This window comes from Equus caballus, chromosome 4 (genome assembly GCF_041296265.1).
Source record: "Equus caballus isolate H_3958 breed thoroughbred chromosome 4, TB-T2T, whole genome shotgun sequence".
NCBI classification, from domain to species: Eukaryota; Metazoa; Chordata; class Mammalia; order Perissodactyla; family Equidae; genus Equus; species Equus caballus.
In genome coordinates this window covers 9,331,023-9,343,488 of record NC_091687.1, presented here as the reverse complement: position 1 = coordinate 9,343,488, position 12,466 = coordinate 9,331,023, and the positions used below count along the sequence as shown (strand labels likewise).

General features: G+C 36.5%; 1 gene segment (V, D, J or C); it reads left to right on the top strand.

Moving 5' to 3' along the window:
* LOC100062122 (T-cell receptor gamma chain C region DFL12-like) overlaps positions 1–12,466 on the top strand; it is a 54,058-nt gene that overhangs the window by 19,170 nt on the left and 22,422 nt on the right. Inside the window, 1 exon segment of the C gene segment in view lies at positions 4,010–4,073. Within this exon segment, the coding sequence occupies positions 4,028–4,073 (46 nt within the window).

The window sequence follows — 12,466 nt, the reverse complement described above, 5'->3', positions numbered from 1 at the left end:
ACATCATTTCATGTGCCTGTTCGCCGTCTGTATATCCTCTTTGGAAAAATTTCTGCTCATATCCTCTGCCCATGTTTTGATCAGGTTTTTCTTTTTGCTGTTGTTGAGTTTTATCAGTTTATATATTTTGGAAATTAACCTCTTATCTCAAATATAATTTGCAATAATTTTCTTCCAGTGGGTGGGTTGTCTTTTCTTTTTGTTGATGGTTTCTTTTGTTATGTAGAAGTTTTTAGTTTGATGTACTCCTATTTTTTTTTTTTTTCTTTTGTTTCCCTTGCCTGAGGAGACATGGTATTCAAAAAGATACTGCTGAGAGTGATGTCAAAGCATGTACTGCCTATGTTTACTTCCAGGAGCTTTGTGGTTTCAGGTCTTACATTCAAGTCTTTAATTCATTTTGAGTTGATTTTTGAGTATGGTATATGATAATGGTCTGCTTTCATTCCTTTGCATGTAGCTGTCCAGTTTTCCCAACATCATTTACAGAAGAGACTTTCCTTTCTCCATATACATTCTTGGAACTTTGTCAAAGATTACTGTCCATACATTTGTGGTTTTATTTCTGGGCTCTCAATTCCGTTCCATTGATCTATGTGTCTCTTTTTCTTCCAGTGCCATGCTGTTTTGAACAAAAGCTTTGTAGTAGATTTGGAATTCAAGAGTATGATATCACCAGCTTTGTTCTTTTTTTCTCAGAATTGCTTTGGCTATTTGGGGTCTTTTGTTGTTCTATAGAAATTTTAGGATTCTTTATTTATTTCCTTGAAAAATGTCATTGAGCTTCTGATTGAGATTGCATTGAATCTGTAGATTGCTTAGATAATATGGACATTTTAACTAAGTTAATTCTTCCAATCCATGAGCATGGAACATCTTTCCATTTTTTTATGTCTTTGATTTCTTTCAATAGTGACTTATAGGATTTAATGTATAGGTCTTTATCCCTTGGTTAAATTTATTCCTCTGTATTTTATTCTTTTTGTTGCAATTTAAATGGAATTGTATTCTTGTTTTCTTTTTCAAGTAGTTCATTGTTAATGTATGGAAACACAACTTATTTTTATATTTGATTTTGTACTCTACAGCTTTACTGTTTTCATTTGTTATTTCTAAGAGCTTTGTTTGGTGTTTTTAGAGTTTTCTATATATAAAAGCATGTCATCCACAATTAGTGAAAATTTTACTTCTTCATTAGATTTGGGATAGTTTTTATTTCCTTTTCTTGTCTAATTGCTCTGGTCTGGATTTCCAATACTATATTAAATAAGAGTGATAAAAGTCGGTATCCTTGTCTTATTCCTATTTTGGGGAGATAGCTTTTAGGTTATCAAAACTGAGTGTGATGTTAGCTGTGGCATGCCTTATATGGTGTTTATTATGGTGAGGTATTTTGCTTCTACACCCATTATATTGACAGGTTTTGTCATTAATGGATGCCAGGTCTCGTGAAATGCTTTCACTGCATCTATTGAGATAGTCCTATAATTTTTATTCTTCATTTAGTTAATATGGTGTATCATGTTAATTGATTTGTGGGTGTTGAACCACCCCTGCCTCCCTGGAAGAAATCCCACTGGATAGCGGTACATGATCTCTTAATGTATTGTTGTATCCAATCCATTAATATATTGTTGAGAATTTTTGCATCTATGTTGCTCAGCAATATTGCCATGTAATTTTCTTTTTTTGTGTCATCCTTGTCTGTTTTTGGAATCAGGGTAATGCTGAGATTGTAACATAAGTTAAGAAGGTTCTTCTCTTCAACTTTTTGGAAAAGTTTGAGAAGGATAGATATTGAAGTATTGAATATTCTTTACATGTTTGGTATTGTTTACCAGAGAAGTTGCCTGCTCCTGGACTTTTTTTGTGGGGGTGGGGTTTATTTCACTTTCAATCTCCTTTTTTTTTTTTTTTTTTTTGAGGAAGATTAGCCCTGAGCTAACTGCTGCCAATCCCCCTCTTTTTGCTGAGGAAGACTGCTCTGAGCTAACATCCACGCCCATCTTCCTCTACTTTATGTGTGGGATGCTTACCACAGCATGCTTTGCCAAGTGGTACCATGTCTGCACCTGGGATCCAAACCAGCAAACCCTGGGCTGCCGAGAAGCGGAACGTGCACACTTAACTGCTGTGCCACCGGACTGGCCCCTCAATCTCCTTTCAAGTGATTGTTTTATTTAGATTCTCAATATGTTCTTGATTTAGTTTTGGAAGGTTGTATGATCCTGGGAATTTATCCATTTCTTCTAGGTTATCCAATTTGCATATAGCTTTTCATAGTATTCTCTTATAATCGGTTGTATTTCTGTGGTATCTGTTTTAATTTCTCCTCTTTCATTTTGGATTTTGTTTATTTGAGCTTTCTCCCTTTATTCTTTTTTCCTTTTTTGTGTGTTGAGGAAGATTGTTCCTAAGCTAACATCTGTGCCCATCTTCCTCTATTTTATACATGGGACATCTGCCACAGCATGCCTTGATAAGCAGTGTATAGATCTCTTCCCGGTATCTGAACCCACCAACCTTGGGCCACTGAAGCATAGTGCAGGAACTTAAACACTATATCACCAGGCCGGCCTCTCTACCTTCTTGTCTTAATGAGCCTACTAAAGGTTTGTCAAATATGTATACCTTTTCAATGAACCAACTCTTACTTTCATTGATCGTTTCCATTATCTTTTCAATCTCTGTTTCATTTATTTCCACACTCATTTTTATTATTTCTTTCCTTCTACTGAAATTGGACTTCATTTGTTCTTCCTCATCTACTTCTTGTAGGTGTAACGTTAAAATGTTTATTTGAGCTTTTTCTTGTTTTGGAGGTAGACCAATATTGCTATAAAGTTTCCTCACTACCACTTTTTGTTGCATCACATACCTTTTGGTATGTTGTGTTTCATTTTCATTTGAATTTAGTGGTTATTTTTTTTAAACATTGGCCCTGAGCTAACATCTGTTACCAATCTTATTTTTTTTCTTCTTCTTCTCCCCAAAGTGCCCCTGTACATAGTTGTGTTTTCTAGTTGTAAGTCCTTCTAGTTCTGCTATGTGGGATGCGCTCTCAGCATGGCTTGATGAGTGGTGCTAGATCCATGCATGGAACCTGAACCCGTGAAACCCTGGGACGTCAAGGCAGAGCACATGAACTTAACCACTTGGCCACGGGGCTGGCCCCTCAGTTTAGGTATTTTTTTTATTTCTCCTTTGATTTCATCATTGATTCAATAGTTATTCAGCAGTATATTTGTAGCTTTCCAAGCTTTATTCTTACAGTTGATTTCTAGTTCCACATTCTGTAATCACAAAAGAATACTTAATGTGATTTGAAATTTAGTTCAAATAATCTATTATTTCATACAAGATAGACTTCCATAAATTTCTTTTTTTATACCATGAAAAAGAATGTCATCACAGTTATTATTTTCTATTTGGCATTGCTGGGTAAGCAATCCTATTGCCAAATGGTAAAAGTGGCTTTATACAAAAGGAAGAAATTTGTTCACATTTCTCAAGTCTATTTTTATTGGCATCATTCCATTTCAGTTACTGAAGAGTTTCTTCCTTTCAGAAATACATTCCCAAATTGCTAACGAAGCAGCCCTGGTATTTGTGAGAACAAAAGGGCCTTCCCTTTGATGTGATCTCTGAGCAGTTTCAACACAATTGAACACCTGGAAATAAAAAAAATATATGTATCCTATTTCTCTGAATGTTTTTCCTAGTAATTTAGGAAAGTAATTGGTTGACCAGTTGGGCCTGATCTCTTCTTAGTCTGCTCTTATTCTTTCCATTTCCACCAGTGCTTTTCAATGATTACAGACTTTTTGGAAAACAGACGCTTGGGTCAATTTATCTGAGGACAACTTATATAATATCTGATGTCACAAAACTTATGTTCAAGGACTCCCAAAGGAACCCAGAAGATCAATTTACCAGTACACAGTTTTTTAACCATAGGTACATCATCAGGTTTAGGAGGAGGCTGAGTTTTTGTAGAAGCTGTAACCAGTGTGACACAGCAAACTGGATGAAGATATTTGGAAAAGGGACTAAGCTCATAGTAACTCCCTCTGGTAAGTAACCTTTTTCTGTTTCTTACTCTAGTAATGAAAAACTGGTAGATGCGTTTTAGAAAAAACAGTTTAGGATGACTCTTATCTGACTGCCACATACTTGACCTTAGCATATGAATAGCAAGTTTGCAACTACTAGCTGTTATACATGAAAACAAAACTACTTCATAAATGGTTTGTTCATATCCCTGATTGTAAGCAGATTGAAATTCCACTTTTAAAATACACACTTAAAAAATTATTGACTCAGGCTAGAAATTAAGATATTTTTTGGACTATGTCTGTAAACTATTGTTTATGTTACTGGTTCATGATACTTTTCTTGTTAACAATACTTTAGCTGAGAGGCACTTTTATTAAATACCTCTTCTCTATATATTGAGATCCTACATAGTGTTCTTTTCTCCCAGTAACCTACAAAACCTATCTTATTGGTTATCATCTCATCCCTAACAGCAGTGCCAAACATTGATTCTTAAAGTAACTGACTATATAAGATCAATAAATCTCACTTATTACTCTAGCTTCTTAGAGGTAGGCTAAAATCAGTCAAAATTTATGCCATCGCAACAATTGATGAATTTCCTAGAGATGGGCCAGTTTACTGGAATTTGTAAGCTCAATAAGCCATTTCAGCTCCAAAGTCCATGAAAAGAGTCTGCATGGTTTTACATCCTCATTTGCTTATTGATTCTGTCAGCAAACAGTCATTGAAGACAGTTTCTGAGCTGGACTCTGGAGATGAATGATGGAAGAAGATAAAGATAGAACAAGTCTCAATATTCCAAAAGCTTCTAGCCTAGTAGATAAGCGTTCTAACCCCAACCATGTCCTTGGAGGCTGTTCTCTGCCCAGCAGAGGAGGCTTCCTAGCCATAGCTAGGAGGCTATTAACAAAAATTTACCTAGTTAGATGAATTATGAGTCCCTAAGGGTGGAGATGTTAGGTCCATTTGCGATTTCTGTATTGAAAGATTTGTAATGAAATTTAGGTATTTTATGTATTTGATTCCAAAATAACCAATGGGAAAAATTGAAAAAACAATGCTAAACTTATTATTTGGTCAGAGCGTGACTAACATCAAGTATTAAAACATTGAACTGGGCAACCATATTCAAGAATGTCACAAGATGGGTTTGTTTCTTCTAAGTTCAGTCCAGTAAATTTAATCAGTCTTCATTAGCCTTAAAGATGAAATTTTGCCTGACTGAGGAAGAATATCTCACAAGGATATTCTTAATCACTAGATCCACTGAAGAGAAAGTTTTCAAAGAATTTTCACAAAGTTGTTAAAAGATTGAAAAAATGAAAGCAAGTAAGAATTTTGTTTTCCTTAGTGGTTGTGATCATATAAACAGAGAACTCATAGATTAAAAACCAGCTTTCTAGTCCTTTATTTTCCAAGTGAGTATATGTTCAAATGTTTTTAGAAGAGTGGGACAGGGAAAATATGGACACTGATTCAGGATTTATCACTTTTTGACCAGTCATCCTTCAGTAAATAAATTTTGATTCACTTGTTATAACTCTACTAAATTATTAAAATAATACTTGCCCATTATGAAAAAAATTGGGAAACACAGAAAAATAAACAAAATATTAAATGTATATATCAATAGGAATCTGTTAACATTTTGATATGTTTCCGTCCATTCATTCTATCCATGAAACAACCATCTCAAGTGGATGTTTCGAATATTAAATGGAATTAAATATGGAAATTACCAACATGGTCAGTGATAAAAATGTCAATTCTCCAGGATTCAAATTACCACCATTGGAGGTCTTTAAGAAATCAGGAGTGCATATAAATGCATTAATTACCATCTAGTCTACAGTTCACATAGGAAGGAATGGTCTGTATTTGGAAAAACCTTTCAATTTCTAAGACTAACTATTAAAAGTCTCTAAAAATTATTAGAATATAATAAGTATTATCTCAAATTTATTAGCCTGAATATAAGGTGATCTCTCATTTTCCAGTAGAAGCATCTGCAAGAAAAAGAAGGAGAGGCTTTTGCATATTGAATATATTAATTTATAGTCAAATAAATAAAAGTCAAATATCCACGTATAGTATTTGATTTTTAATTAGATTATAGCTACAGAGTTAAAAATTATATCAACATAAGTATCAGTTGATAATCACTGCTTTTTTTTTTTTAAAGATTTTATTTTTTTCCTTTTTCTCCCCAAAGCCCCCCAGTACATAGTTGCATATTCTTCGTTGTGGGTCCTTCTAGTTGCGGCATGTGGGACGCTGCCTCAGCGTGGTCTGACGAGCAGTGCCACTTCCGCGCCCAGGATTCGAACCAACGAAACACTGGGCCGCCTGCAGCGGAGCGCGCGAACTTAACCACTCGGCCACGGGGCCAGCCCCGATAATCACTGCTCTTTTTGCCCTCATATTTCATTAAATATTTTGTTCAGACTCTTCACATACACCTGCAACACCCACCTTAGAGCGACATTCTAGGTCATCTCAGGGGCTGAGTGCCAGTTTTGTGATCCCTGTGGGATGATGTCACCAGATATTTATCTAAAGAGAAAATTATCCATTTGCAAATAAAAGGAAAACAACTCTTTAATTTATTCTATTTTATAAATATGCAACATAAGCATAAACTGTACAAGCTTTATTCCCAAATAATATTTACCAAATCCATGTTAAATTTCTTTATTTTCTTTCACCAGTGCTTGCTCTAAAACTAGCTTTAATTGAGCTCAATTAAAGGTGGAGATCTTGTCCAAGTAGTAGTTTTTGATGACAGCAGAGTATTAGAAGAGCATCTTTTAACATGAAATGTTGTAAAAGGACTGAGACATAAGGCGACCCCTGTTTTCTGTGCGATAGTTTTGGGAAAGAAAACCTCTCTTTATGTTCTGGCACTTTCAGTCTGTTTGAATTCTGCATATTTTATGTCTATATCACAGAGCTGAGATTTGCAAACATATTCTCCTACCTCTCATGTCATATTAAGTCAGACCTTACTAATCTATCAACCTCTGGGGCTGAAAAAGAAACAAGCTATAATGCACAAATTAATTGTCATTTATTTAAACTGCCTATTTCCGAAATCTATGTGAGAAGACCTGAAATCAAATACACAAACAGAGGCATTCCTCATTTTGTAAAAGTTGAACGTTTCTGGCAACCCTCTATTAGGCAACTCTGCCAGCGCCATTTTTGCCAAAGCATATGCTTAATTCATTTCTCTGAGTCACATTATGGAAATTATTGCTATACTTCAAAATTTTTCATTATTATTATTATTGTTATGGTGATCTGTGATCAGTGATCTACAATGTTACTATTGTAATTGTTTTGAGAGGCACCGTGAAGTGGGCCTATATATGTCAGCAAAGTGAATTGATGAATGTGGTGTGTGTTCTGACTGCTCCACTGACTGTTTCCCCATCTCCCTCTCCTTGGGCTTCCTTATTCCCTGAGACACAACAATATTGAAATCAAGGCAGTTAATAACCCTACAATGGCCTCTAAGTGTTCAAGTGAAAGGAAGAGCTGCATGTCTCTCATTTTAAATTAAAGGCTGGAAATGAGTAAGCTTAGTGAGGAAGGCATAGCAAAAGCCGAGATATGACAAAAGCTAGGGCTCTTGTGCCAGTTAGCCAAGTCTTATGCCAGTTTGTGACTGCAAAGGAAAGGTTCTTGAAGGAAATTAAAAGTGCTGCTCCAGTGAACATAGACATGATAAGAAAGAAAAACAACCTTGTTGCTGATAGGGAGAAAGCTTTAGTGGTCTGAATACAAGATCAAACCAGGCATAAGGTTCCCTTAAGCCAAAGTCTAATGTAGATCAAGCCACTAACTCTCTTCAGTTCTATGAAAGATGAGAGAAGTGAGGAAGCTACAGAGGAAAAGACTGAAGCTGACAGAGGTTGATTTCTGAGGTTTAAGGAAAGAAGCCGTCTCCATAACATAAAAGTGCAAGGTGGAGCAGCAAGTGCTGATGTAGAAGCTGCAGCAAGTTATGGAGAAGATCCAGCTAAGATAATTCATGAAGGTAGCTATGTTAAATAACATATTTTAATGTAGATGAAACAGCTTTTTTTTGGAAGAAGGTCCCATCTAGGACTTTCATAGCTAGAGAGGAGAAGTCAGTGTCTGGCTTCAAAGCTTCAAAAGACAGCCTGAGTCTTGTGTTAGCAGCTAATGCAGCTGATGACATTATGTTGAAGCCAGTGTTCACTTACCACTCTGAAAATCTTAGGGCCCTTAAGAATTATGCTAAACCTACTCTGCCTGTTCTCTATAAATGAGATATCAAAAGATGGGAGACATTACATCTGTTTACAATATGATTTACTGACTATTTTAAGCCCACTGTTGAAAACGACTGTTAGAATAGAAAATTTCTTTCAAAGTATTACTGCTCATTGATAATGCACTTGGTCACCCAAGAGCTCTGATGGAGATGTACTGTGAAATCCATGTTGTTTTCATGCCTTCTAACACAACATCCATTCTGAAGCCCATGGATCAAGGAGTAATTTTGACGTTCCACTCTTATTATTTAGAAATACATTTCATAAGGCTATAGCTGCCATAGATAGTGATTTCTCTGATATATCTGGGCAAAGTAAGTTGAACACCTTCTAAAAAGGATTCACCATTCTAGATGCCATGAAGAACATTCATGATTCATTGAAAGTGGTCAAAATATTAGAATTAACAGTAGTTTGGGAAAGGTTGACTCCAACTCTCGTGGACGACTTTGAGAGATTCAAGACTTCGGTGGACGAAGTCCTGCAGATGTGGTGGAAATAGAAATAGAGCAAGAATTAGAAGTGAAACTTGAAGATGTGAGTGAATTGCTGCAATCTCATGCCAAAATTGTAATCAACAAGCGGTTACTTCTTATGGATGAGCACAGTAATTGGTATTTTGGAATGGAATCTCTTCCTGGTGAAGATGGTATGAATGTTGTTGAAATGACAATGCAGGATTTCAAATAGCATCACATTCTACCCAAAAACTGATAGTAAAAGGAAGAGTCAGTTGATGTAGCAAATTTCGCTGCTGTTTTCTTTTAAGAAATTGCCACAGCCACCACAACCTTTAGCAAACACTACCCTGATCATTCAGCAGCGAACACTGAGGCAAGACCCTCCACAAGCAAAAAGATTTCAACTCTCTGAAGGCTCAGATCATTAGCATTCTTAAGCAATACAGTATTTTTTTAATTAAGATTCTGATAGTTAACAACCTTGTTAAATTACAGTTGTACATCATTATTAGTCATGTTGTAGGTACACTACTTCACCCCCACTGCCCTCCCCCCACCCCCCCTTTCCCCTGGTAACCACCGATCAGTTCTCTTTGTCTATATGTTAACTACCACCTATGAGTGGAGTCATGCAGAGTTCGTCTTTCTCTGTCTGGCTTATTTCACTCAACATAATACCCTCAAGGTCTATCCATGTTGTTGCGAATGGGACGACTTTGTCCTTTTTTATGGCTGAGTAGTGCAATACAGTATTTTTTAATTAAGGCATGTACATTACTTCTGTAGACATAATGCTATCACACACTTAATAAACTACAGAATAGTGTAGACAAATTACATGTGCACTGGGAAACCAAAATAATTGTGTGATTTGCTTTATTGCGGTGATGTGGAGCTGAATGTACCATACCTTCAAAGTATGCCTGTCCAGTCAAAGCATGAGATAAAAATAGAAGATCCAAATCCTTAAGGAGGGGGGCCACTCCCATGGCATAACGACTAAGTTCAGCGTGCTCTGCTTGGGGTCCTGGGTTCGTGGGTTCTGAACCTAAGCAGGGACCTATACCATTCGTCAACCATGTTGTGACAGCAACCAGCTGTCTGAAGTGGAGGAAGATTAGCACAGATATTAGCTCAGGGCTAATCTTCTTGAAGCAAAAAGAGGAGGATTAACAACAGATGTTAGCTCAGGGCTAATACTCCTCAGAAAAAACAACACCAACCAAAAAACCAAAACAAAAGAACCACCAAGGAAAGCAGAAGAAAAAAGATCTGTGATTATCTAGCAAAAACACAGGGTCAAATTTTATGCTCAGAGGTAACAGGAGAAATGAAGTGGAATTCATAGTTTTCATTAACCGATGAAATGAAGCAGAATAAAATTTCAAATAGGACAAGTTTTTCCCATGATAAACTTAGAAAAGGACTTCAAGCATGATTTCTCTGGAGGAAAATGAAGTAATAAAGTGGACGTTGCCTTTAACATCCATTTGATAAGATGGAAGAAATGGTCTTTCAGCAAACCCATATTATACCACCACTGCATCAATGCTATGGGCATCACAACGCTGTCATCCACAGACAGTGACCCTCAGTGGATATTGTCAGGCAGGTGAGGCTTAGTGATCTAATGTGGCAATAGGAGGATTTGAGGACAAGCATCTTGTCATCTCTCTAGTCATTCTGCCTTGAAAGCCCACTGCCAGGAGTTTCAAGCTGGACCTCCCACATGGGCTGGAAAGATGTCAGTTTGAGGCTGAAATTTTTGGTGAAAACTTGGAATGCAAATACATTGTGCTGTTGATTAGGGAAAAAAGCCAGTTGGTTGGACAACACAAGTGAAGCATTTTCATACACTGACTGTATATTATTAAGCTTTAGCCAATGATCCCTTTGATTTTCCTAACACTGGGAATGCAGTGGAGAAGACAAAACAGTGATTGCCTATTAATTGAGTGCATGAAAGTCACGTTTACTCGGTTTATGGCTTTGAGAAATCCAGGCTTATTAGAGCAAAGTGGAATGCAAACGAAGGGACAAGTCTTCAGGCTTAGTTACCACAGACGTAACTGCAACTCCAGATTGCAATCCCTATTCCAACTCCAGATTGCAGACTGAATCCCTATTATTAAGGGCAAGGTTTGGTGCCACAAGATTAAAATATCATACGGGAGCCCACAATCATCACAAACGAATTGTTAGTGATGAAGATAATGTTGATAATGCCATAATAATAATTACAATCTCTACTTCAATAGCATTTTTACTCAAATCGCTTTTCAGATCTTGTTTAATTTTGGTCTCACTTCAGCTCTTGTAGGGATGTTTGGTTGACTTATACTAAATTCTATTGTTTTCAAACAAATGAAATCCCAAAGCCTTTCATTCACTTTACTTCTCAGCCACAGAATTGTTCTGTGCAAAATGCACCAGGAGCAGAAGGCTGGTCTTTTGAATCACAGGCCATCATAGATCCCTAGAATTTTAAGAACTCAGAGATGCCACTTTAGTCTAAAGTTTTTGATACGTCTCAGTCACTGTGGAATTCTTGTACAAAACTCCTTGGTGATGCAACAAAATGTCATCATAAGTAGGGATCAGAAGAATGGAATTTTTCAACATAATAGAGGGAAGGAAAGAAGCACTTCAATTGGAATAATAGTTAAGAAAGTTTAATAAAAACAGTAATATGATGGGGATTGGACTTAGAAATCTTAGGAGAGCTTTTAAAACAGATCCCTGTGGCAAAAACCAGCATAGACAACATTGTGCAAATATTACAATGGGATTTGGTTTTGTGTACATGTGGATTTTCATAAAGGACTTAAGTAGAACGTACGTAATTATCTTGAATGGGTTTGGCCCACGGACGAAGTTTATTATCACAGGTAAGCTTTGTGAGTTGACACATTTCCTTTCTAACTGCGAGAGGGTGTTGTCAAAGAGCCTGGGCTTTGGGGTCAGGCTGACCTGGCTCCACCACTTACGTCCTGCTTATGTGAACTTGGCGATTATTCTCTAGCCTCAGTTTCCTAATGCATAAAATGGGATGACAGTGTGTATCCAGCAGGCCTTGTGTGAGAATTGAATGAAATCGTGTGAGTAAATGCTTGGCACATTGTCCAACACCTAACAGGTGCTGGATTAATGTTCCTCCAATTCCACTGTGAAGGGAGAACTGTACCCAGTGTGGAGAGTTGTTTGATGACAATGACACTGACAGAGCAGTAGCTCTCCAGAGGATTAGCTGTCCTTCCAACTGCTCCAATGGAAACTCATCTCACTGTCCACTCACACTAGGAGTACGAATTTGGAGTTATTTGTTTATCTTTAGCAGGGTTTTCCATCACTTGGCAAGAAAAATGAGATTAAAATGTGTTTTTTATGCTGTCCTATGTTTTTAAAATCTCAATCCTTTATTTTAGTTAATATTATCTCTAATACTAACATGTATTGGCTCAAAAATTTGTAGCCACTTAGTTTAAGCTTCATGCCCATGTTTATCGGAAAAAAGTTTAAATTCCTACAGAAAATTGTCAAGACGTAAAGTCAATTATAGTAGTAATCTGTCATAAATTTGAAATACATATTTAAATATCAAATAGCTATAATTATTTATTTGATAAAAAATTACAAGAAGAAACT